Consider the following 27,468-nt stretch of genomic DNA (forward strand, 5'->3'; position numbering starts at 1 on the left):
GCAGACATGTACATTTGTGGCCTGCTGGAGGTCATTTTGCAGGTCTCTGGCAGTGCTCCTCCTGCTCCTCCTTGCACAAAGGCAGAGGTAGCAGTCCTGCTGCTGGGTTGTTGCCCTCCTACGGCCTCCTCCACGTCTCCTGATGTACTGGCCTGTCTCCTGGTAGCGCCTCCATGCTCTGGACACTACGCTGACAGACACAGCAAACCTTCTTGCCACAGCTCGCATTGATGTGCCATCCTGGATGAGCTGCACTACCAGAGCCACTTGTGTGGGTTGTAGTCTTCGTCTCATGCTACCACTAGAGTGAAAGCACCGCCAGCATTCAAAAGTGACCAAAACATCAGCCAGGAAGCATAGGAACTGAGAAGTGGTCACCACCTGCAGAACCACTCCTTTATTGGGGGTGTCTTGCTAATTGCCTATGATTTCCACCTGTTTTCTATTCCATTTGCACAACAGCATGTGAAATGTATTGTCAATCAGTGTTGCTTCCTAAGTGGACAGTTTGATTTCACAGAAGTGTGATTGACTTGGAGTTACATTGTGTTGTTTAAGTGTTCCCTTTATTTTTTTGAGCAGTGTATAAAGATCTCTGGTGTAAATGGGAAGGTGCACACAACAGCACAGAAGGAGCGAAAGAGACGAGACCAAAAAGACAACGAGAACAAGTGGACATAAAACGCAAAAAAATACGAAAAAAAAAAGAACCTAGATTCTTGCAATACAGGATTTGGAATATCACGCAAAAACAGAAATTAGAATTAATTCGCTATATTGCCCAGCCCTAAAGTCAACTTAAAACAACTGTTGTGAAAAATAAAAATGAAACGCCTTTCAAATTACATACAGCTCAAGGGCCCAGCAATTTTAAATAAATCATGATGCGCCTGCAGCTAAAAGCTGCTTTTCAGGGCTATCGGCCAACAGGAGGGAGCCAAACGAGCAGAATGGAAGAAACACACACTAATTTGGCTGTTTTAATGCTGAAAGCTTCTTCACTATAACAATACACTGTGCTGCTCTAATGAGGTCTGTGAATCGATGTGCCTTACGCTGAGGAAGTGTGTGTGAGAGGGCCAGGCGTATGGAGCGCCATGAGCCTTAATTACACTAACAAACTCATCTGTGGTCCCTTGGCAGGCCAGGCCCTGCAGCCATGCCTGAGGCACAAACCTGATAGGGCCCTCAGACAACTCCTCCAGCAAGGCAAACACGTCCGCCTTGTTAGACACCTACCGCAAGCACACACTGCTCGGGCAAATAACCACATGCACTCGCACAGCACAAAATGCGTGCAAACACAAACTCAGTGAAGTGAGGCAATGCCATGCCAAATAATAGCAATAAATTACCATGAGCATTGGTACTAGGAACCTTATGGATTTGAAAGGAAGATATACTGGGAAATTATACCAATATTAAGTTATAATTGCAGAGCTTCCAACACCATACTGATGAGGGGTTTCAGAACCTGCAGAGGAGAAACAATGCACCATAGTTCCACCCGGCAGCTGAGAAGGAATACAACATTCTCAATAACCCTTTAAAAGGAACGTGTCAATTTGTTTTTTTGTCCCATCTGAATAGTCCTAAAATTATATTTATCTTACATCTAATGGGGTCAGATATTATTATACTAAGTAGGAAGATTGCTGTACAATGCACAGGTCTCTCCACATGATGGTGCCAAACAGGGTACTATCCAGGGCTTTATTGAGTGTGGGACTGTGGCATGACGGCAGTATCAGAAAGGAGTACTCACAGCAGGGGCCACTTGTTCCCCATCTGCGATGTCAATGGGAACCACCTCCACACTCTTCCATGTGGGCACGTCCAGCTTGTGCACCTGCCAATCAAAGCCAGGCATGAGCATGACCGCAAAGCTTCATCGGGGACACATTCAGTGACCTTTACAGTGAGATTGGTAAATTGTAAATAATCTTAACTAATTTTGAACGGCAGATAAAAAGGTACTCACGTTTTCTACTGTGCCTAGGTCAGGTTTGTGCCATGTCTCAATCTTAATGATGAAGTCGTCTTTCATATACTCATTCTGAAGGAAGGAAATTGACAATCTTTACTGAAACCACAAACCCTCTAAACGAGAGATATTCAACTCTTACCCTATGGGAGGTCAGGAGCCTGCTGGTTTTCTGTTTTACCTGATAATTAATTGCACCCACCTGGTTTCCCAGGTCTAAATCAGTCCCTGATTAGAAGGGAACTATGAAAAAAAGCAGTGGAACTGGCTTTGAGGTTTTTGAGTTTGAGGGCTCTAAACCTAGTAGATTTACATAACTAGTAATGACCACAAGGAGGACCTCCAACCCCTGAATTCAAAAACTACCCGATGAAGCAATATCATGGTAAATTCAAAACATACAATTTCCCCATAAATAAATAAAAACCTCAAACATTTTTGGCTTATTTGCCACATTCTTTAAAATTGTTGACATGTTCGCTTCACGAAAACTAAAGCATGCCACATTCACACAGACAAACAACTATACACACATGCACAAACAATTACCATCCAAACAGACAGTGAGATAATCTAACAGGGTCATTTGAGGCTACTCACCGTTACAACTGGGTCCAGGCGAAGCATAAGAAGACCAAAAAACAAATGTTAGATACAAATCCAAGACTAAAAAAAGTAAGAAATGATCATACAATTCATGTAAATAGTAAGTTGGTTCAAGCAACAATGAGTCAATTTAAAACATTTCTCTCTTAAAAAAAAAATGGCTTGGGTGGTCACAAGGTGCAGGCGGTACAGGTGGGGGGAGAAGAGGTAAGAGTTCAGGCAGAAGAAAAGGGGACTCACTGGTTCGGCAGTAAGGGTAAGCATTCCAGGCCTTTTCATGGAAGACCAGGGAGCCCTCAGGAGCTATCATCTTGACAAACGCTGGGACTTTACTGTGGAAGCGAGGGGATATAGATGGATACACACACACACACACACACACACACTGAATAAAACACACTTCAGTCATACAACGAGATATCTTAATGTCAATGTCTTGAAGGCCTCTATAAAAAAAAATTAAAAAAGGTACTACAAACCTACTGTAACACAGGAATGACTACACTTCCACCTGCTGGCAAGATAGTGATGGTGCACTAGGAACAGTGTGGGTGTGTGTTACCTCTTCAGATGGTAGATTTTGTGTGTGTACTGTCCTTTCTCGCCCTCCTTCTCATAGGGTTCATTCTTAAGGACCTCGATGCCCTCTCCTCCGCCCGTCTCATTCTTACTGGCCTCTGCTACGGAGTACAACTGCCCCACTTGATACTGAAACACAAAACACACACAGTTAACACAACATTATATAACAACAAATACTTGCTCTCATGAAGGTAATACAAACATGGATAGCAACTAAAAACTCAGGGAATCAACACATTTGTTTTGGACAATCATATGACAGAGGGTGGACCCTGGATTGCATGTTGACTACAAGGAAGGCAGTGTCCATCCAGCATCATCCAGAACCAGGAGGGCAAGCTGCAGAGCGATATGGACAACAATTGTATTATCCTTTAAACTACTCCTACTAGTTTGATAGTTGTAGCCATCAAATTGTCCCAATAACAATCACCCATATTATACCCATATAGCAAACTTGTTTCATTTCAAACTTCACATTTCTCGCAGGCATTATATAAAAATGCCTGCGACAGTCAGACGGTTCTCTGCTATCGCACGTCAAGCAGTACCGGAGCGAAAAGTCTAGGTCCAAGAGGCTCCTAAATAGCTTCCACCCCCAAGCCACAAGACTCCTGAACAGCTAATCAAATGGCTACCCAGAATATTTGCATTTTCCACCCAGCTCTAGCATGCATGGTTATCAAAGTAGAGAGATATGCTACTAGCCACCCCACAATAGACCTACAGAGAGCCACTCTTTACTAATTGGTTCTAATAGGATTAAGGGGCAGTGAAAACAGCTACAGTAGGGGCCTACAGCACTGGAGGGTCCACATGGCTGACTGTGCTACTGTGTGTGTACAAAGAGACTGCAAGTGTCATCTACAGGGACTATAAAAACATGCATGTATCCAATGTATGTTGATGCAACATGAATATTGTACAATCAATAACTTTGTGTTATTGTATGCATTGTCTCTTTACCACAACGAGCAAGTGTAGGCTAAACAGGCTAATTGTCCAGAGAACAGAGCACTGATCAAACGAGTTCTACTGTCCGTGTCATTCATCCGTTCTGGGCCCTGGAGAGGACAAAACTTTGGTTCCTTTCACATCCAAAAGGCAATCTCTTACTTGCACGACCACACAGAACATGAACAAACAGAGCCCCAGGTTAAACGATGCATACAAAATTGTCCCGAATTAGACAAAGGAATTTAAACAAAGCACTCAACTAGTCAATCACTGTTCATAAACATTTGTGCAATTAATGCAACAAATCACTGATGAGAATGCTGCAGGGATGTTTGTGCTGTTCTTGTACTGTGGACACTAAGCCTGGATCAGATCAACTCTCCACTATGCCAAGTCAGACCTATTATTGAACTGAGAAGTACACAGAGGTCTTGGTTTGATTTAGGCCTGTCAGAGCAGGAAGTATTGTTTTTGCTTTGATTATATATATTTTTCATCTACCTGTATTGTGGTGGACCAGCCCAACCCTGGATCGCACATTTTCATCAGAATCACACATCATCCTATCAAGTGAACCACCCACACACACACACAGCTGGACCAAGAACCCAGCTCATCATTCCAGGAAGTTTTTGGCTTTACTATAATCTGGGCCTCTGTGCATACACGCACTTCATTGCCATATAAGGACACTGTGTGAGTCAAAGTTTCATAACAGTAACCACACACATACACGAGAGAGAACAGCACAGCCTTGCGTAACTCTCTCTGTAGTGAGGACAATATAGAAGTATGGCAATGGAAAACACAATCCATGGAGTTGTCTCATGATGGTGCCCATGGTGTGCATGTGTTATTCCTTGGGTCTGCTAAACACATCCAGACAACTGTTACCAAAGCAGACTGAGATATGGACCGCAGAGTGAAGGAAAAGCAGCGAACAAGTGCTCAGCATATATGGGAACTCCTTCAAGGCTGTTGGAAAAGCATTCCACGTGATGCTGGTTGAGAGAATTCCAAGAGTGTGCAAAGCTGCCATCAAGTCAAAGGGTGGCTATTTGAAGAATCTCAAATATAAAAATAGTGATTTGTTTAACACTTTTTTGGTTACTACATGATTACATGTGTTATTTCATAGTTGATAACCATTTTCTACATTGTAGAATAACTAAAAAAATTAAATAAAAACCGTTGAATGAGGTGGTGTTCTAAAACTTTTGACCGGTAGTGTATGTACATACGGTCACTGTTGGGACGATTTCATCAGTGCACTTATTGATAAAGCCAGTGGCTGATGTGGTGTACTCCTCAATGCTTTGTATGCGTCTGTGTGTGTGGAGTAAAGGTGGTCTAGAGTTTTTTTCCCCCCTCTGATTGCACATTTAACATGCTGGTAGAAATTAGGTAAAACGGATTTAAGTTTCCTGCATTAAAGTCCACGGCCACTAGGAGCACCACCTCTGGATAAGCATTTTCTTGTTTGCTTATAGCCGTATACAGCTCGTCGAGTGCCGTCTTAGTGCCAGCATCGGTTTGTGGTGGTAAATAGACCACCACAAAGCGTTACAGCTTATAATGAGATCGTCAGGCGAGCAAAACCTTGAGACTTCCTTAATTAGATTTCGTGCACCAGTTGTTATTTACAAAGAGACAGAGCCGTCCCTTGTCTTAACGGAAGCAGCTGTTCCATCTTGCCGATAGACCGAAAACCCTACCAGCTGTACAGTGGCTTGTGAAAGTATTCACCCCCTCATTTTTCCTATTTTGTTGCCTTACAACCTGGAATTAAAATGGATTTCTTGGGGGTTTGTATTAGAGGTTGACATATTATGATTTTTCAACGGCGATACCGATTGGAGGATCAAAAAAAGCAGATTCATAAAAATCTGCATGTATGTATGCATGCATGTATAAATGACAATTACAACAATACTGAATGAACACTTATTTTAACTTAATATAATACATCAATAAAATCAATTTAGTCTCAAATAAATAATGAAAGATGTTCAATTTGGTTTCAATAAATCAAAAACACAGTGATGGAGAAGAAAGTAAAAGTGCAATATGTGCCATGTAAAAAAAAAAAAAAAGCTAACGTTTAAGTTCCTTGCTCAGTTCCTTTTAAAACATGAGTCTTCAATATTCCCAGTTAAGAAGTTTTAGGTTGTAGTTATAGGACTCTCTCTATATACCATTTGTATTTCATATACCTTTGACTATTGGATGTTCCTATAGGCACTTTAGTATTGCCAGCCTAATCTCGGGAGTTGATAGGCTTGAAGTCATAAACAGAGCTGTGCATACCAGCATTGCTAAGAGCAGCTGTTTGAATGAATGCTTACGAGCCTGCTGCTTCCTACCACTACTCAGACTGCTCTATCAAATCATATACACACAGAAATACGAGCCTTAGGTCGTACTGCAATAGCATCGAATAGTCCCCACGATATGCAACTGTTCAGGGAAGTCAGGAACCAATACACGCAGTCAGTCAGGAAAGCAAAGGCCAGCTTTTTCAAGCAGAAATGTGCATCCTGTAGCACAAACTCCAAAAAGTTCTGGGACACTGTAAAGTCCATGGAGAACAAGAGCACCTCCTCCCAGCTGCCCACTGCACTAAGGCTAGGTAACACGGTCACCACCGATACATCCATGATAATCGAAAACTTCAACAAGCATTTCTCAACGGCTGGCCATGCTTTCCTCCTGGCTACTCCAACCTCGGCCAACAGATCCCCAAGGACTGGAAAGCTGCCGCGGTCCACCCCCCTCTTCAAACGGGGAGACAACCTGGACCCAAACTGTTACAGACCTATATCCATCCTGCCCTGCCTATCTAAGGACTTCAAAAGCCAAGTCAACAAACAGATCACTGACCATCTCGAATCCCATCGTACCTTCTCCGCTGTGCAATCTGGTTTCCGAGCCGGTCACGGGTGCACCTCAGCCACGCTAAAGGTACTAAACGATATCATAACCGCCATTGATAAAAGACAGTAATGTGCAGCCGTCTTCATCGACCTGGCCAAGGCTTTCGACTCTGTCAATCACCATATTCTTATCGGCAGACTCGGTAGCCTCGGTTTTTCTAATGACTGCCTTGCCTGGTTCTCCAACTACTTTGCAGACAGAGTTCAATGTGTCAAATCGGAGGGCATGTTGTCCGGTCCTCTGGCAGTCTCTATGGGGTGCTACAGGGTTCAATTCTAGGGCCGACTCTTTTCTCTGTATATATATCAATGATGTTGGTCTTGCTGCAGGCAATTCCCTGATCCACCTCTACGCAGACAACACCATTCTGTATACTTCTGGCCCTTCCTTGGACACTGCTATCTAACCTCCAAACGAGCTTCAATGCAATACAACACTCCTTCCGTGGCCTCCAACTGCTCTTAAACACTAGTAAAACCAAATGCATGCTTTTCAACCGTCCGCTGCCTGCACCCGCACGCCCGACTAGCATCACCACCCTGGATGGTTTCGACCTAGAATATGTGGACATCTAAGTACCTAGGTGTCTGGCTAGAATGTAAACTCTCCTTCCAGACTCATATCAAACATCTCCAATCCAAAATCAAATCTAGAATCGGCTTTCTATTTCGCAACAAAGCCTCCTTCACTCACGCCGCCAAACTTAACCTAGTAAAACTGACTCTCCTACCGATCCTCGACTTCTGCGATGTCATCTACAAAATGGCTTCCAATACTCTACTCAGCAAACTGGATGCAGCTTATCACAGTGCCACCCGCTTTGTTACTAAAGCACCTTATACCACCCACCACTGCGACCTGTATGCTCTAGTCAGCTGGCCCTCGCTAGATATTCGTCGCAAGACCCACTGGCTCCAGGTCATCTACAAGTCCATGCTAGGTAAAGCTCCGCCTTATCTCAGTTCACGATGGCAACACCCACCCGTAGCACGCGCTCCAGCAGGTGTATCTCACTGATCATCCCTAAAGCCAACACCTCATTTGGCCACCTTTCCTTCCAGTTCTCTGCTGCCTGTGACTGGAACGAATTGCAAAAATCGTTGAAGTTGGAGACTTCTCTCCCTCACCAACTTTAAACATCTGCTATCTGAGCAGCTAACCGATCGCTGCAGCTGTACATAGTCCATTGGTAAATAGCCCACCCAATTTACCTCCCTCATGCCCATACTGTTTTAATTTATTTACTTTTCTGCTCTTTTGCACACCAGTATCTCTACCTGCACATGACCATCTGATCATTTATCACTCGTGTTAATCTGCTAAATTGCAATTATTTGCCTACCTCCTCATGCCTTTTGCACACAATGTATATACTCTTTTTTTATACTGTGTTATTGACTTGTTTATTGTTTACTCCATGTGTAACTCTATGTTGCTGTCTGTTCACACTGCTATGCTTTATCTTGGCCAGGTCGCAGTTGTAAATGAGAACATGTTCTCAACTAGCCTACCTGGTTAAATAAAAGGTGAAATAAATAAAATAAAAAATAATAATAATAATAATAATAATAATAATAATAAGGTCAAATCCAGTAACTATCATTTCAAAAACAAAACGTTTATTCTTTCAGTGAAATACAGAACCATTTCATATTTTATCGAATGGGTGGCAACCCTAAGTCTAAATATTGCTGTTACATTGCACAACCTTCAATGTTGTGTCATAATTATGTCATATTCTGGCAAATTAGTTGGCAATGAGCCAGGCGGCCCAAACTTCTGCATATACCCTGACTCTGCTTGTAATGAACGCAAGAGAAGTGACACAATTTCACAAGTTAAAATAAATTCATGGCAATATTAACTACATATGCAGGTTTAAAAAAAATATACTTGTGTACTGATTTTAAGAAAGGAATTGATGTTTATGGTTACGTACATTATTGCAACAATTGTGCTTTTTTTTCGCGAATGCGCTTTCGTTAAATCAACTTGAAGTAGTCTGTGATTCGATGATAAATGAACATTATTATTATTATTATTATTATTATTATTATTATTATTATTATTATTATTATTATTATACGCAACGCAGGACTAGCTAGTTAACCTAGTAGTATCATCAACCATGCGTAGTTAACTAGTGATTATGTGAAGATTGATTGTTTTTTACAAGATAAGTTTAATGCTAGCTAGCATCTTACCTTGGCTCCTTGCTGCACTCGCGTAACAGGTGGTCAGCCTGCCACGCAGTCTCCTCAAGGATTGCAATGTAATCGGCGTCCAAGAAGTCAGATTGTTATGAAAACTTAAAATTCGCCCTAATTAAAGAAATTAGGTCAACCTCTAATTTGTATTTTATTTACACAACATGCCTACCACTTTCAAGATGCGAAATATTTTATTGTGTACAAGAAATAAGACACAAAAAATAGAACAGTTATGCACGCTCAAGTTGTCAATGCAATTACGGCTGCAAGTCTCTTGGGGTACGTCTCTATAACCTTGGCACATCTAGCCACTAGGATTTTTGCAAACAGGTTTCCCTCCCTCAATTTCCCTGTATTTGGCGGAATCCATCATTCCTTAAATTCTGACCAGTTTCCCAGTCCCTGCTGAAAAACATCCCCACAGCATGATGCTGCCACCACCATGGTGTTCTCAGGGTGATGAGAGGTGTTGGGTTTGCACCAGACATAGCATTTTCCTTGATGGCCAAAAAGCTCAATGTTAGTCTCATCTGACAAGAGCACCATCTTCCATGTGTTTGGGAACATGCCTTTTGGCAAACACCAAACGTGTTTGCTTATTCCTTTCTTTAAGCAATGGCTTTTTTCTGGCCACACTTCAGTAAAGCTCAGCTCTGTGGAGTGTACAGCTTAAAGTGGTCCTATGGACAGACACTTCAATCTCCACTGTGGAGCTTTGCAGCTCCTTTATCTTTGGTCTCTTTGTTGCCTCTCTGATTAATGCCCTCCTTGCCTGGTCTGTGAGTTTTCGTGGTCGGCCCTCTTGGCAGGTTTGTTGTCGTGCCATATTCTTTCAATTTTTTAATAATGATTTAAATGGTGCTCCGTGGGATGTTCAAAGTTTGATATTTTTTTTTATAACCCAACCCTGATATGTACTTCTCCACAACTCTGTCCCTGACCTGTTTGGAGAGCTCCTTGGTCTTCATGGTGCCGCTTGCTTAGTGGTGTTGCAGACTCTGGGGTCTTTCAAAACAGGTGTAAATACACAGACACACACACACTTAAATAAAGTCCACCTGTGTGTAATGTAATTATGTGACTTCTGAAGGTAATTGTTTGCACCAGATCATCATAGTTAAGGGGATGAATTTATATATAGGCACCACTTTTCAGTTTTAATTATTACTATTATTTTTTAAACAAGTTATTTTCATTTCACCAATTTGGACTATTTTGTGTATGTCCATTACATTAAATCCAAATAAAAATGACGCCAAGGGGGATGAATACTTTCACAAGGCACTGTATGTTATCCATGTCACCGTTCAGCCACGACTTGGTGAAACGTAAGATATTACAGTTCATGTCGGATGGTAGGATAGTCGTGATCGGAGCTCATCCATTTTATTATCCAATGATTGCACGTTGGCTAATAGGACTGATGGTAGAGGGGGATTACTCAGTCGCCGTTGGATCCTTACATGGCACCCCAACCCTACATCCCCGATATCTCAGTCTCTTCTTCATGCGAATAACAGAGATTTGGGCCTTGTCGGATGTCTGAAGTAAATCCTCCACATCCGACTAATAAAAAATAAAAAAATCTAAGCAAGTAATCGCTGTCCTGATATCCAGAAGCGCTTTTCAGTCATAAGAGACAGTGGCAGAAACATTATGTACAAAGTAAGTTACAAATAATGCGAAACACACAATAGCACAATTGATTAGGAGCCGGTAAAACAGCAGCCATCTCTTCCGGCACCATAACTCCCATCCTCCTGATTCAAGCAAAAACTCAAAACAGGTGACACGCTTAATACAGAAGTGGTTTGATGAAGCGGATGCTAAGCTACAAGACTGCTTCTCTAGCGCAGACTGGAATATGTTCCGCGATTCAGCCAATGGCATCGAGGAGTATACCACATCAGTCACTGGCTTCATTAATAAGTGCATTGACGACAACGTCTCCACAATGACGTATGTACATATTCCAACCAGAAGCCATGGATTACAGGCAACATCCGCACTGAGGTAAAAGGCTAGAGCTCACGCTTTCAAGGAGTAGGACACTAATATAGATAATAAATTCCTCTACGCACTCTGACGAATCATCAAACAAGTAAAGTGTTAACATAAAACTTCAATAATATTCCAACCAGAGAATTCCGTTGTCTTCAGAAAAGCAAAGGAGCGCGAGCTACCTCTCATATGAAATGTGCATGACCAGCGCGTGACTGCTGGCAGACTGACTCATTCCACTCTCATTGACATCCAGTGGAGGCCTGAGGGAGTGCAACATAACCAATATCCCACTGTGTATTCAATAGGGGCTGGGTTGAAAAAAAAAAAAAAATCGACCAACCTCAGATTTCCCACTTCCTGTTTGAATTTCTTCTCAGGTTTTTACCTGCCATGTGAGTTCTGTTATACTCGCAGACATCATTCAAACAGTTTTAGAAACTTCAGAGTGTCTTCTATCCAATACTAATAATACTATGCATATATTAGCAACTGGGACTGAGGAGCAAGCAGTTTACTCTGGGCACCTTTTCATCCAAGCTACTCAATACTGCCCCCACAGCCATAAGTTAATATAGGACTAAGATCAAATCCAATTACACCGGCTCTGACACTCGTCGGATGTGGGAGGGCTTGCAAACCATCACGGATTACAAAGGGAAACCTAGCTGCAAGCCTAACAGACTAGCTAAATGTCTTCTATGCTTGCTTCGAGGCAAGCAACACTGAACCATGCATGAAAGCACCAGCTGTTCCGGACGACTGTGTGATCACACTCTCCGTAGCAGATGTGAATGTTAACTCGTAAAAAAAAAAAAGGTCTTACTCATGAGGCCACAGGGCCAGATTACCAGGACACGTACAGGACGCATACACGGAGCATGCGCTGACCAGCAGGCAAGTGTCTTCTCTGACATGTTCAGCCTCGCCCTGATCCAGTCTGTACTCATTTCCGGCGCCGACAGAGATGGCCGCCTCGCTTCGCGTTCCTAGGAAACTATGCAGTTTTTTGTTTTTTTACGTGTTATTTCTTACATTAGTACCCCAGGTCATCTTAGGTTTCATCACATACAGTCGAGAAGAACTACTGAAGATAAGATCAGCGTCAACTCACCATCAGTACGACCAAGAATACGCTTTTCGCGACGCGGATCCTGTGCTCTGCCTTACAAACAGGACAACGGAGTGGATCCCATGCAGCGACCCAAAAAAACGACTCCGAAAAAGAGGGAAACGAGGCGGTCTTCTGGTCAGACTCCGGAGACGGGCACATCGTGCACCATTCCCTAGCATTCTTCTTGCCAATGTCCAGTCTCTTGACAACAAGGTTGATGAAATCCGAGCAAGGGTAGCATTCCAGAGGGACATCAGAGACTGTAACGTTCTTTGCTTCACGGAAACGTGGCTTACTGGAGAGACGCTATCCGAAGCGGTGCAGCCAACAGGTTTCTCCACGCATCGCGCAGACAGGAAAAAACATCTTTCTGGTAAAAAGAGGGGCGGGGGCGTATGCCTTATGACTAACGTGACATGGTGTGATGAAAGAAACATACAGGAACTCAAATCCTTCTGTTCACCTGATTTAGAATTCCTCACAATCAAATGTAGACCGCATTATCTACCAAGAGAATTCTCTTCGATTATAATCACAGCCGTATATATCCCCCCCCAAGCAGACACATCGTTGGCTCTGAATGAACTTTATTTGACTCTTTGCAAACTGGAAACCATTTATCCGGAGGCTGCATTCATTGTAGCTGGGGATTTTAACAAGGCTAATCTGAAAACAAGACTCCCCAAATTTTATCAGCATATCGATTGCGCAACCAGGGGTGGAAAGACCTTGGATCATTGTTACTCTAACTTCCGCGACGCATATAAGGCCCTGCCCCGCCCCCCTTTCGGAAAAGCTGACCATGACTCCATTTTGTTGATCCCTGCCTACAGACAGAAACTAAAACAAGAGGCTCCCACGCTGAGGTCTGTCCAACGCTGGTCCGACCAAGCTGACTCCACACTCCAAGACTGCTTCCATCACGTGGACTGGGACATGTTTCGTATTGCGTCAGACAACAACATTGACGAATACGCTGATTCGGTGTGCGAGTTCATTAGAACGTGCGTTGAAGATGTCGTTCCCATAGCAACGATTAAAACATTCCCTAACCAGAAACCGTGGATTGCTGGCAGCATTCGTGTGAAACTGAAAGCGCGAACCACTGCTTTTAATCAGGGCAAGGTGTCTGGTAACATGACCGAATACAAACAGTGCAGCTATTCCCTCCGCAAGGCTATCAAACAAGCTAAGCGTCAGTACAGAGACAAAGTAGAATCTCAATTCAACGGCTCAGACACAAGAGGCATGTGGCAGGGTCTACAGTCAATCACGGACTACAGGAAGAAATCCAGCCCAGTCACGGACCAGGATGTCCTGCTCACAGGCAGACTAAATAACTTTTTTGCCCGCTTTGAGGACAATACAGTGCCACTGACACGGCCTGCAACGAAAACTTGCGGTCTCTCCTTCACTGCAGCCGAGGTGAGTAAGACATTTAAACGTGTTAACCCTCGCAAGGCTGCAGGCCCAGACGGCATCCCCAGCCGCGCCCTCAGAGCATGCGCAGACCAGCTGGCCGGTGTGTTTACGGACATATTCAATCAATCCCTATACCAGTCTGCTGTTCCCACATGCTTCAAGAGGGCCACCATTGTTCCTGTTCCCAAGAAAGCTAAGGTAACTGAGCTAAACGACTACCGCCCCGTAGCACTCACTTCCGTCATCATGAAGTGCTTTGAGAGACTAGTCAAGGACCATATCACCTCCACCCTACCTGACACCCTAGACCCACTCCAATTTGCTTACCGCCCAAATAGGTCCACAGACGATGCAATCTCAACCACACTGCACACTGCCCTAACCCATCTGGACAAGAGGAATACCTATGTGAGAATGCTGTTCATCGACTACAGTTCGGCATTCAACACCATAGTACCCTCCAAGCTCGTCATCAAGCTCGAGACCCTGGGTCTCGACCCCGCCCTGTGCAACTGGGTACTGGACTTCCTGACGGGCCGCCCCCAGGTGGTGAGGGTAGGCAACAACATCTCCTCCCCGCTGATCCTCAACACTGGGGCCCCACAAGGGTGCGTTCTGAGCCCTCTCCTGTACTCCCTGTTCACCCACGACTGCGTGGCCACGCATGCCTCCAACTCAATCATCAAGTTTGCGGACGACACAACAGTGGTAGGCTTGATTACCAACAACGACGAGACGGCCTACAGGGAGGAGGTGAGGGCCCTCGGAGTGTGGTGTCAGGAAAATAACCTCACACTCAACGTCAACAAAACTAAGGAGATGATTGTGGACTTCAGGAAACAGCAGAGGGAACACCCCCCTATCCACATCGATGGAACAGTAGTGGAGAGGGTAGCAAGTTTTAAGTTCCTCGGCATACACATCACAGACAAACTGAATTGGTCCACTCACACAGACAGCATTGTGAAGAAGGCGCAGCAGCGCCTCTTCAACCTCAGGAGGCTGAAGAAATTCGGCTTGTCACCAAAAGCACTCAAACTTCTACAGATGCACAATCGAGAGCATCCTGGCGGGCTGTATCACCGCCTGGTACGGCAACTGCTCCGCCCTCAACCGTAAGGCTCTCCAGAGGGTAGTGAGGTCTGCACAACGCATCACCGGGGGCAAACTACCTGCCCTCCAGGACACATACACCACCCGATGTCACAGGAAGGCCATAAAGATCATCAAGGACATCAACCACCCGAGCCACTGCCTGTTCACCCCGCTATCATCCAGAAGGCGATGTCAGTACAGGTGCATCAAAGCTGGGACCGAGAGACTGAAAAACAGCTTCTATCTCAAGGCCATCAGACTGTAAAACAGCCACCACTAACACTGAGTGGCTGCTGCCAACACACTGACACTGACTCAACTCCAGCCACTTTAATAATGGGAATTGATGGGAAATGATGTAAATATATCACTAGCCACTTTAACCAATGCTACCTTATATAATGTTACTCACCCTACATTATTCATCTCATAGGCATATGTATATACTGTACTCTATATCATCGACTGTATCCTTATGTAATACATGTATCACTAGCCACTTTAACTATGCCACTTTGTTTACATACTCATCTCATATGTATATACTGTACTCGATACAATCTACTGTATCTGCCTATGCTGCTCTGTACCATCACTCATTCATATATCCTTATGTACATATTCTTTATCCCCTCACACTGTGTACAAGACAGTAGTTTTGGAATTGTTAGTTAGATTACTTGTTGGTTATTACTGCATTGTCGGAACTAGAAGCACAAGCATTTCGCTACACTCGCATTAACATCTGCTAACCATGTGTATGTGACAAATAAAATTTGATTTGGATTTGATTTGATTTAATGTTTCAAGCAGACCACCATAGTCCCTGTGCCCAAGAACGCCAAGGTAACCTGCCTAAATTACTTCCGCCCCGTAGCACTCACATTTGTAGCCATGAAATGCTTTGAAAAGCTGGGCAGGGCTCACGCCATGTCTGGGACCAAAAGGCTCCTTAACAGCTTCTACCGCCAATCCATATGACTGCTGAACAGTTCATCAAATGACTCCCTAAACTATTTGCACTGATCCCATTATTTTATATATATATATATATATATTTTTGCACTGACTCTTTTGCACAGGCTAAATGTACACTCACTGGACTCGAACCACACAAACGCTGCTACTGCTCTATTTATCTATGCATAGTCACTTTATTCCCACGTACAGTTGAAAACGGAAGTTTACATACACCTTGGCCAAATAGTTAGTATCACAATTCCTGACATTTAATCCTAGTAAACAATTCCCTGTCTTAGGTCAGTTAGGATTACCACTTTATTTTAAGAAGGTGAAATGTCAGAATAATAGTAGAGATATTGATTTATTTCAGCTTTAATTTCTTTCATCACATTCCCAGTGGGTCAAAAGTTTACATACACTCAATTAGCATTTGGTAGCATTGCCTTTAAATTGTTTAACTTGGGTCAAACGCTTCAGGTAGCCTTCCACAAGCTTCCTACAGAAGGTTGGGTGGATTTTGGCACATTCCTCCTGACAGAGCTGGTGTAACTGAGTCAGGTTTGTAGGCCTCCTTGCTCACACACGCTTTTTCAGTTCTGCCCACATATTTTCTATTGGATTGAGGTCTGGGCTTTGTGATTGCCACTCCAATACCCTGACTTTGTTGTCTTTAAGCCATTTTGCCACAACTTTGGAAGTATGCTTCAGGTCATTGTCCATTTGGAAGACTCATTTACGACCAAGCTTTAATTTGTCACAAATCCAAGATGGCATAGCAGTCAAACGTCTTTGTCCCGTTGTGTCCCTTGTATAGATCTTTTTCTTCGCATATCTTTTAAAAATATTTTCCTAAACCTCAACTTCTAAATACTCTCCTGCAACCAGCCTCACCCAATGTGGCGTGGATCTGGTTTCTATTTACTTTGGATCTGGAATCCCCCAACTGAAGCTAGACAGCGAACTACCTACCAGCTATCAGTCAGCAAACCACTGCTAGCAGTCACCAGCTAACCTTTAGCTCGGAAAGCTCTCGCCAGTTCGTACAACGTAACTCAAATCAGAGCATATTGGACCTATATTTCTCTCTCTCCATATCCACGGATTCCTACCGCAAACTCTGAACGTTTTCATCTGGATCTTCGCAACTAGCTAACCGCAATCCCGGGTAACTACTCCTGGCTTGCGTTTCCATCCCAGAGCAAGCACCAATTAGCCTGAAGCTAGCCTGGCTAGGGCTCCTGGACTACCGCCAAAGCCCACTAGCCCCGGTCCGCAAACCGCTCGCTCCGGTCCGCAAACCCCTAGCCCCGGTCCGCAAACCCCTAGCCCCGCAAGCCGCTTGCCCCGGTCCGCAAGCCCCTGCCCGCTTGCCCCGGTCCGCAAGCCCGCTTGCCCCGGTCCGCAAGCCCGCTTGCCCCGGTCCGCAAGCCCGCTTGCCCCGGTCCGCAAGCTGCTTGCCCGCTTTTTTATAATCAATCCTCAATGTGTTTTTCAAATATCGGGGGCCTTATCTCAGCTCACTGATCACCATAGCAGCACCCACTCGTAGCACTCGCTCCAGCAGGTATATCTCACTGGTCACCCCCAAAGCCAATTCCTCATTTGGTCGCCTTTCCATCCAGTTCTCTGCTGCCAACGACTGGAACGAACTGCAAAAATCACTAAAGCTGGAGACTCATATCTTCCTCACTAGCATTAAGCACCAGCTGTCAGAGTAGCTCATAGATCACATAGCCCATCTGTAAACAGCCCATCTATCTACCTCATCCCCTTACTGTATTTATTTATTTTGCTCCTTTGCACCCCAGTATCTCTACTTGCACATTCATCGTCTGCACATCTACCACTCGTGTTTAATTGCTATTTTGTAATTACGTCACCACCATGGCCTATTTACTGCCTCATCTCCCATATCTTACCTCATTTGCACTCACTGTATATAGACTTGTTTTCTACTGTATGTCTTGTTTATTCCATGTGTAACTCTGTGTTGTTGTATGTGTCGAATTGCTATGCTTTATCTTGGCCAGGTCGCAGTTGCAAATGAGAACTTGTTCTCAACTAGCCTACCTGGTTAAATAAAGGTGAAATTAAAAAATAAAAATAAAACCTGACTGATGTCTTGAGATGCTGCTTCAATATATCCACATAATTTTCTTTCCTCATGATGCCATCTATTTTGTGAAGTGCACCAGTCCCTGCTGCAGCAAAGCACCCCCACAACATGATGCTGCCACCCCGTGCTTCACGGTTGGGATGGTGTTCTTCGGCTTGCAAGCCTCCCAGAGGACATTTCTCCAAAAAGTACAATATTTGTCCCCAGGTGCAGTTGCAAACCGTAGTCTGGCTTTTTTAATGGTGGTTTTGGAGCAGTTTCTTCTTCCTTGCTGAGCGGCCTTTCAGGTTATGTCGATATAGGACTAGTTACTGTGAATTTAGATACTTTTGTACCGGTTTCCTCCAGCATCTTCACAAGGCCCTTTGCTGTTGTTCTGGGATTGATTTTCACTTTTCTCACCAAAGTACGTTCATCTCTAGGAGACAGAACGAGTCTCCTTCCTGAGTGGTATGACGGCTGCATGGTCCCATAGTGTTTATACTTGCATACTATTGTTTGTACAGATGAATGTGGTACGTTCAGGTGTTTGGAAATTGCTCCCAAGGATGAACCAGACTTGTGGAGGTCTGCAATTTTTTTAATGAAGTCTTGGCTGATGTCTTTTGATTTTCCCATGATGTCAAGCAAAGAGGCACTGAGTTTGAAGGTAGGCCTTGATATACATCCACAGATACACCTCCAATTCACTCAAATTATGTCAATCAGAAGCTTCTAAAGCCATGACATTTTCTGGAATTTTCCAAGCCGTTTAAAGGCAGTCAACTTAGTGCATGTAAACTTCTGACCCACTGGAATTGTGATACAGTGAATTATACGTGAAATAATCTGTCTGTAAGCAATTGTTGGAAAAATTACTTGTGTCATGCACAAAGTAGATGTCCTAACCGACTTCCAAAAACGATAGTTTGTTCACAAGAAATTTGTGGAGTGGTTGAAAAACGAGTTTTAATGACTCCAACCTAAGTGTATGTAAACTTCCGACTTACAACTGTACATATTACCTCAACTAACTCATTCCCCTGCACATTGACTCGGTACCAACTTTATATAGCTTTGTTATTGTTTTAATATTTAATACTTTATTTAGCACATTTTTAAAACTCTGCATTGTTGGTTAAGGACTCGTAAGTAAGATCTACATCGGTTGTATTCGGTGCATGTGACAAATCAAATTTGATTAAAAAAAATAAAAGCAAAGAGAGGTCTGAATAGTAGGCTAATTCCATAGAAGGATTAGTATGACAGAATGCTAAATAATAACAGTGAACGTACTCACCTCCTCCACTGTACAGGGTAAGACCACACGGCTGAGAGAGAGAGAGAGAGATGGTTTAATGACTGACACTGGCCATCAATCACATCTAGGCCCAACAAACTGAATAGTTCCAACGGGTTTACAAGGCACATGTGTTCTCTAGCCTAGTGGAATTCAGAATTGTTTGCCGATCTGAGAAACAGATTTGACTAGAGGCATCCTTTCCCCCCCCCCCTCACAAGTCAGAGACATGTTACCCTTGCTTTCCAGACTAAATCAATTTGTTCACAGCCGCTATAATCATTCTCACTTTATGCAAGGCCATTGCCTCATGACTTCCTGACTGCAGAAGCCCCCGTCAGCCTGTTTGATGGTGGCAGCAGGGGGCTCAGCTTCATGAGATTCTCATAGGGCACATGAGCAGTTTCCTCAGTGCACAGGAACAGAAAATGAGTCCAGGTCACACGTGGAGTCACATTATGGAAGAGGTCAGAGAGTGAGAAAGGCTGGGGGATAAGACAATGAATGAGAGCCAAAAGAGAAGAGGCCAAATAGTGACAGCCTGAGGATAGAAAAAGCCTGAACAGTGAAGGAGAGACCAGTGGGGACAGACCAGTGTCACTAAAATGTACAATGTGGGGTCCAACAATAGGAACCAGAGAGACTGCCCAACAACTAGTGGAGCCACTGAGGATGTGGTGTGCTCACACAAAGATGACACCATAGCAGCGGTGCGCCAGCCAATGACCACTAATTCTGTGGGAAACACTTAAGTTACTTGTAAACTGGGAGCATCGAGCTGTGTGCGATCAAGTGCTTTGAAATCATTGAGAACCCTGATAGGCTAATGGCAAGCAAAGCAGTGTCAACCATAAACTAAAAGTATAGTCATCTTGTTCGCAAACAAAGTGTTCAAAAAGCATTATAGATTGTTTTTATAATTAATGTTTTGTTGTTGCATTCAACTGCAGAAAATGCTGTTTGAGGCAATTTCATTAGTATGTGACATCAGAGTGCAGCATATGGGAGAACTCAAAGCTCAGCGATGATAAACGAGTTTCCCCACTTACAAGTTGGAGGGGCGTTAAAGTTAATTTTTCCCAGTCGTATGCTGGTATTTACGCATTTACAAGATGTTATGAACGCAGCATAAAACCACATAGGGGAATAGCATATTGGGAAGGGAATGCAGAAACAGTTCTGTAAGCAACTAACGTATTTCCTCCTCTCTTTTCCACCCACTATAAATAAGTCCCACCCACTTTAAGGGGATGGGTGGTGCATAAATTGGGGAAGTAAGTATATTCCATCCACATGTAGGCCTACTGTAATCAGGAAGCCCTTTCTGTTGATCCATGGTTAATCTTCAACACAAAACCACCAAAGAGTTATGATCATTTACCAAATAGGGCTGTGTTACACACTGTATAATAATACAATTGACTGTAGCCTTGAAAGCAGTACACTAACAATTAAAGCATAGCATAACAACCAGTGGCCCCATTACAACAGAGACCGTTTAACCATAGACCCAGGCAAGGATGCTTTTCAGTAAGGAAAGAGGACTGCTGTAAGTGCCATAATGTCACATCCTTAAACCTGGAAAGCTGACAGATCTTACAAGTTGTGTGTGAGGCTGAGCAACAGGCTAGCCTGAGACTTCCAGCCCCGTGTCACACACTAAGTCATGTTGGGAATGTATTTGGTCTTTGTGTTTCTAACTTTCTCACTCATTATTCACAATTCATTCAAGACTATCTGTAATCATGGTGTATCCAAATTAAATGTAGTGTTTAGAAACATTCCATTTCCTTTACAATCAAAGTGACACAATACATCATTTACCATTCATTTATATCTAAACACAACCAAAACAAACCTGATGTAATCATTGCGTGCTAGGAATCTGGGATCAAATACTACACTTTTGAATACTTTAATACACATACACTGCTCTTTCCATTTCATAGACTGACCAGGTGAAAGCTATTATCCCTTATTGATGTCACTTGTTAAATGCATTTCCAATCAGTGTAGACGAAGGGGAGGATAAAGGTTAAAGAATAATTTTAAGCCTTGAGACATGGATTGTGTATGTGCCATTCAGAGGATTAATAGGAAAGACTAAATATTCAAGTGTCGTTGAATGGGGTATGGTAGTAGGTACCAGGCACACCAGTTGTGTCAAGAACTGCAACGCTGCTGAGTTTCACACGCAGCAGTTTCCTGTGTGTATAAAGAATGGTCCACCACCCAAAGGACATCCAGTCAACTTGACAACTGTGGGAAGCATTTGGAGTCAACATTGGCCAGCATCCCTGTGGAATACTTTTGACACCTTGTAGAGTCCATGCCATGACAATTGAGGCTGTTCTGAGGGCAACGCAATATTACAGGCAACTCTCGGGTCGACCAAGATGTTGTTTTTTTTAAGTCGGGAACATCCCTAAACCTTTGATTACAAAAAAGCCTAGATATAAGCCTAGTTTTTATGTTCAAGTCATAGTGATAGCCTAAGCAGCCTAGTACTAGTTTATTAGGCCTTCATAAGAGGCAGGGCATAGCTGCAATGGATCCCTTTAAGTTAAATAATCATCTTCCTGAGTCAGACTGGGTTAGACCTACTGATTGTTGAGACTGGGAACCATCAACCCCCCACTTGACAGTACAGAGTGTCTGATGCACTCGTCATTTCTCTGACAAGCAGATTTTTCCTTGGTCAGCAGTATGGTCAAAGTTCATGAATCACCAGCCTGCCAGGAAGACTTCATCAGGTGTCATCTCAAAGTTTACAAAGTTGGCAAGCCTGTCTAAACACAAACACCTGGGAATTAGTGTTTAACAAGATAGTAGTTTTACAGAGAGTGGAATGGACGTTATGTACTGCCTAGAAAGGGTGCCTCGTCTATGCGGGACACATTTAATGTGGCTACCATCCACTTGCACTGCAGGAAGGAGAAGACCATCCTAATTAAAAAGTTTAATTATTTTTAAGTTAGCCTTTTTAGATAAAACTAAATATATTCACAGGTCACCAAATACCTGATTAAAACAGACTGTTTTCCAATGAAGGTCTACAGTAGCCTCAACAGCACCCTCTGCGGTAGCACCATGGTGTAGCCGGAGGACTGCTACTTTCCATCCTCCTCTGGATACATCGACTTCAATACAAAACCTAGGAGGTTCATGGTTCTCACCCTCTTTCATACTTAAACAGTAATTTTGACCACGTCTTCCAACCCAGAGCTCCTGCAGCATGAACTGACATGTTGTCCACCCAAAGGAGAGAATGAATCTAGTACTGCAAGCATAAGCTACAGCTAGATAGCACTGCATAAAATGTGGTGAATAGTTGACTCAAAAGAGAAAGACAATAGTTGAACAGTTTTGAACAAATTAATTTCTTAAGCAGCAGAGAGCTATAATATAGATATTTTTAGTTTTTACTTTCACTTAGCTAGCTAATGCAGCTAGCTAATTTAACCCACTCAAACACCCAGCTCAAACAGAGGAATGCTATTTATGTTCGCTAGCTGGCTAAGGCTATGCAACACTGGAATTCTTCCAAGTCAAGGTAAGCTTTTGGTTTCATTAATTTATTGCCACTGGGACCCGTCAGCATAACTACTAAACTTCTTGTTGTACACCACGAGTCAAACTCGTTGCACGGAGGGCTGAGTGTCTGCAGGTTTCCGTCCCTCCACTGTACTCGATTGATGAAATAAGGTCACTAATTAGTAAGGAACTCCCCTCACCTGGTTGTCCAGGTCTTAATTGAAAGGAAAAATCCAAAACACTAGGCCCTCCATAGAATGAATTTAACACTCCCTGCTGTACAGCGTGATAGTAACAGGTTTACTAACGCGTTAGTTCTAGTAGCTATGTCGTTAGCTAATATGGTGACAACGATGTAGGCTGTGTGTAGCGGTTATAGTATAAAGGTTTGGCTTGAATGTTTTTTTTCACCTGCTCACAGACAGCTGTTGTGTTGTGCACTGAAGTCCACAATCGAGGGGAAAAATTGAGAGCGCATAGATACGAGAAGGAATTATACAATGAGCAAAGGGATGAAGCGGTTTGTATGTGGCCACTATGAAAGTGAACTCTGTGTGCGTAGGTGATCAGAGATGTGTTCATTCCAATGATTTTGTTAACTTCTTAAACTGAAGCAAACAGAACAGTGATAAACTTACCTGAATTTGTCCAATAGAAACTATTTGTAACTGTTTGGACTAATGATTACACCCTAGATCAGCTAGATGCAGGTAAGTGTGTAGGGCAGTATTGAATGTGTTACTGTGGTTCCCCTTGATTACTCCCAACTTGCCTCTCGACCTGTGCAACTACGTTATACAATTTCCTTCGTAGGTTAAGTTGTAACAACCTCATGTGATGGATATAGGGAAACTTTGAGTATCATGTAGTAGGTTAAATCTGTCGAAGCTGGGTAAATGGAATATGATTGACAGTTATCCAATATGCTGCAATAGAAATAAGGCCATACTCCCTAATCTTAAACAGCACCGACAGTCACTGGTGCACTGCCTCTTGGGTAGGCAGTAGCCCTCCCTTCCGCTAACTAACGTTAGCTAGCTAGCTACCTACCTACCTACCAAGTTATCGACAGCAAGTTACAAAAACCGTTCAAACTACATATCTTACATTGTTCGCCAAAAAGTTTACCCTCTCGATACTACATAATGGATATCTATGTTCCATATTGTGGTAGTTTGCTCTCCAGATACGTCGGCTAGCATCTGCTGACTCGCTGTCATCCCACTCACCGGTAGGCCAAACCTGAAACAAGTCGGAACAATTCCCACCTAACAAACACATGCGTTCTGAAACATATCTGCAAAGTTTTAATTTGGCTAAAAAAGCAACTGAAAAATCGCAGTACTCGAAAATATGGTATATTATCGCACACATTAAAGTAATATCAATAAAATATGGAAAGATATGACTTACTATTCCTTGATGAGAACCATCGTAGTTTTTTAGCTGTGGCTACGTATTAAGGCTGATGTCATGTGCCTTTATGAACAACTCTCTTATTCCGCCCCTTACCGTCTGTGATTGGTGAGTGGCGATGCTTCTTTAAGTGGGTCTCACAGGGGGGTGAACTTCTGTCATTACAAAAATGTAGGTCAATATTTACTAGTGAAAAGTATCTTTCATATGTGCAGGATTTTTGCAAGATTCCCCCTGTCTGTTTTTCATTGATAACACGAACTATTCAACCACACCCATAAAATTGACCCAGGTTTAGACAACAAATCAATGTCTTCTTCTTCTTTCTATTTAGAGAGCACACACGTGTTTTAGATTAAAGAGTTAGTTTGACCACACAAACGTATTGTATCTCTGTATGTAAATTATCACCTGTGTTTGACTTGTTCATCCCTATGGTAATCTTATCTTTATTTGTGGTATGCATGTAGACAGGTAAAATTAGTTCTAGATGTGTGATTACACAGTGTGTCCCATAAATCAGATTTAAAAGAGAACAGGACCGTATTCATAAAGCGTCTCAGAGTAGCAGTGCCAATTTAGGATCAGTTTTGGTTTTAGATCTTAATGAATAAGATTACATGGAGAGGGAGGACCTGATGCTAGATCAACACACCTACTCTGAAACACATTGTGAATATGGGGCAAGGCCCAGGTGTCATTGCACGGACTACAGTGAACAGTGTATAATTGTGGCCACAAGATTTTCCCACCCTCATTCATTAATGCAGGGATACAGCATTTTCATCAGCATTCTAAATCTTTAAGGCAATAAAATGAGGCAAAAATACAAGAAAGCAAACATGATTTTTATTGAAACAGTTATACTGATAAATGACAGAGATGGTTGTCATGAAGTTTCCATGTTTAATTAAAATAAAAATCATGGGCTAAAAAGTCATACATGGTACTTAACATTGAATAGTAAGAGAATCCATGCTTCAGAGCAGACACTCAATTCACAAAGAAATCAGGCAAAAAGCCAGTTTCCATTTCAATAAAAAATATTACAGCTTTTTTTTTTTTTTACTTTATCCATCTTTACATGGAACAGTTTTGTTCACTTTTTTAATAATATAAAAACGCTTAGTACTGATTGTGAAACACTGGATTTAATTTACAAAATAATAATAATAATATTAATAATAATAATAACAAATAATAATAACAATAATCATTCGATTTAAACAAAAATAGAATGGAGGAGACCAGTTGGAGCGGTTTCATCTTGGCCCACACAAATACACATTTTTGGGGAGGAAATACCGATTGGCATTGAAGTCTACCTGACACACACATACACACAAACACAGTATCAGGTCTTTGAGTCTTTCTCATTGCCATTTACAGTGTTATGGGCACAACGACAAGACACTTTCTAAGCATTCATGAGCCTCTGAGGGATCACTCTCATTGGCTGATCAAAACCTTTTCATTGTCAATCAAGTTCGATGGGCTAATAGTGGCCCTCCGGAAAATGCCCTACTCCCCCAGTACACAGGATAGCAAAATACAGGCAATAGGACCATTTTAAAGTGTCTCAGCATTTGGAGGAGGGGAAAAACCTGCCAGGGGAGAGGAACTTGTATCCATTGCCAGCAGGTAGTCTGATTGAGCGAGCACCAGGGCTGCTGCTAGTGGAAATAGTGGGCGAGGGGGCCATCTTTCTGGGGTTGTGTCCGTTGGAGGGGTTCTTGCTGCCCCTGTCCAGCGAGTGCAGCCCCAGCTCCCGCAGCTCCAGGCTGTCTTGGGCGTCGCTGGGGGAGCAGTGTCGTGGGGAGAGGTTCAGAAGGCTCAGCACATCTCTCTTGGCAGAGACCAGGGATCCTGGGGTGCCACGGAGAGCACGGACTGGACCCAGATGTTGCTGTTGTTGCTGGGCTGCTGCATTGGCCCAGAATGTCTTCAGGTTGTGGATGGCCACAACCTTCTCATCAATTACTCCCCGTCTGAGGCGGTCCAGGTCTGGGGCATCGGCAGGGCTGGAGCAGGCAGAGCCCGTGGAGGAGTAGGAGAGAGCTGGAGATGGGGCACTGCCAGCTGGGGACTGGTGGCCAGAGCTGGGGGACACGTTACTGGGAGAGCGGGAGATGTGCCCACTATAGGGGGAGCTAGGGTATTTTAGCTTGAACTGGGCATGGCTGTCCAGGGTGGGGGAGGGGTGACTGCTATCCTTTAGGGAGGTCTCCGAGGCTGCAGGGCTGTTGTAACCAGAGCTGATCTTCTGCAGAGAGGAAGAGCGGGATGGAGGTTTGGGTCGTGGGGAGTACTGGGCGCGGACACTGGCGCTGCTACTGGGACGGCTGAAGGCGCTGGTCTCTGAGGAGCGGAAGGCAGAGCTCCGGGCTGTGGCCCCAGCTGCAGCCCCCTCAACCCCAGCCCGCTGTAGACTCCCCACTGCCCGCAGGTGGCTTTGGGTCTCCTCCAGGATCTTCTGGGCCAGCTCTTGGGGATCCAGAGGAACAGTCTTCTCTTCCTGGGATTTGACGGTGCTGTCTGTCTCAGTGCTGGACTGGTCCGACTCACCTGTGTCTGAGCTGCTCACCTTGCCTGGCACCTTCTGGAAGGGAGAGTTGGAGCTAGGAACCAGGCTGGTCTTGACAGGGGAGGTGGGGGTGCTGACACTGCCTCGTGACGACACAGACACCTGGTAACCCCGCCCAGTGCCTGAGCTGGACCCCCCAACAACACCCCTGCCCCCGCGGTGGAGGTGGCGCTGACCATGACCCAGAGGTAGAGGCAGGGAGTCACAGTGGCTTCCCAGAGGCTCACTGCTGATGATGGAGAAGCCTTCATACTCCTCGTCATCTCCCCGACCCCCTCCTACTGCTGCAGCCGCCCCGTGAGGAGAGGAGCGACTGCGGGGAACGTGTGGGTGTTTGTGGGCAGAGAAGTGTGCTGTGGCCCCACCACGCTGTCGATGGCCCAGGAAGTCACACTCTGACTTGGACGCAAAGCTCATGGTGGAGGCCACGGAGCTCAGGCTGTAGACGGAGATGGCATCTGAGGCCAGATTGTCCAGGCAGGGTGGGGAGAAGGGTGGGTTGGGGTAGCCCAGCGGTAGGGGGTTGGAGACAGACTGGGCCGAGGCCAAGGACTCCAGGGAGGACGAGCTGTCCAGGCTGAGACGCTTTGGCAGCTCTGTGGAGTCTGGGATAGAGAGGAGGGGAAAGAGCGGGACAAAATTGTAAGGGTATACATGAACCTATCATGTAT

General features: G+C 43.9%; 2 protein-coding genes across 5 annotated transcripts in view; both read right to left on the minus strand.

The window, feature by feature from the left end:
- Positions 1–24,337, minus strand: part of LOC110525679 (phosphatidylinositol transfer protein beta isoform) — a 46,805-nt gene extending 22,468 nt beyond the window's left edge. For both annotated transcript variants that reach the window (XM_021606022.2, XM_021606024.2), the window contains exons 1-7: positions 24,211–24,337; positions 19,264–19,294; positions 3,153–3,298; positions 2,831–2,922; positions 2,585–2,592; positions 1,982–2,056; positions 1,766–1,849 (exon numbers count right to left, since the gene is read on the minus strand). In XM_021606022.2, the coding sequence (XP_021461697.1) occupies positions 1,766–1,849; positions 1,982–2,056; positions 2,585–2,592; positions 2,831–2,922; positions 3,153–3,298; positions 19,264–19,294; positions 24,211–24,230 (456 nt within the window). In that variant the 5' untranslated portion in view covers positions 24,231–24,337. The remainder of the gene's footprint in view (positions 1–1,765; positions 1,850–1,981; positions 2,057–2,584; positions 2,593–2,830; positions 2,923–3,152; positions 3,299–19,263; positions 19,295–24,210) is intronic.
- A 703-nt stretch (positions 24,338–25,040) lies between these two features.
- Positions 25,041–27,468, minus strand: part of LOC110526490 (tetratricopeptide repeat protein 28) — a 328,173-nt gene continuing 325,745 nt past the window's right edge. For all 3 annotated transcript variants that reach the window (XM_036979790.1, XM_036979789.1, XM_036979791.1), the window contains one exon: positions 25,041–27,402. In XM_036979790.1, coding sequence (XP_036835685.1) covers positions 25,793–27,402 — 1,610 coding nt within the window. In that variant the 3' untranslated portion in view covers positions 25,041–25,792. The remainder of the gene's footprint in view (positions 27,403–27,468) is intronic.

This window comes from Oncorhynchus mykiss, chromosome 6 (genome assembly GCF_013265735.2).
Source record: "Oncorhynchus mykiss isolate Arlee chromosome 6, USDA_OmykA_1.1, whole genome shotgun sequence".
NCBI classification, from domain to species: domain Eukaryota; kingdom Metazoa; phylum Chordata; class Actinopteri; order Salmoniformes; family Salmonidae; genus Oncorhynchus; species Oncorhynchus mykiss.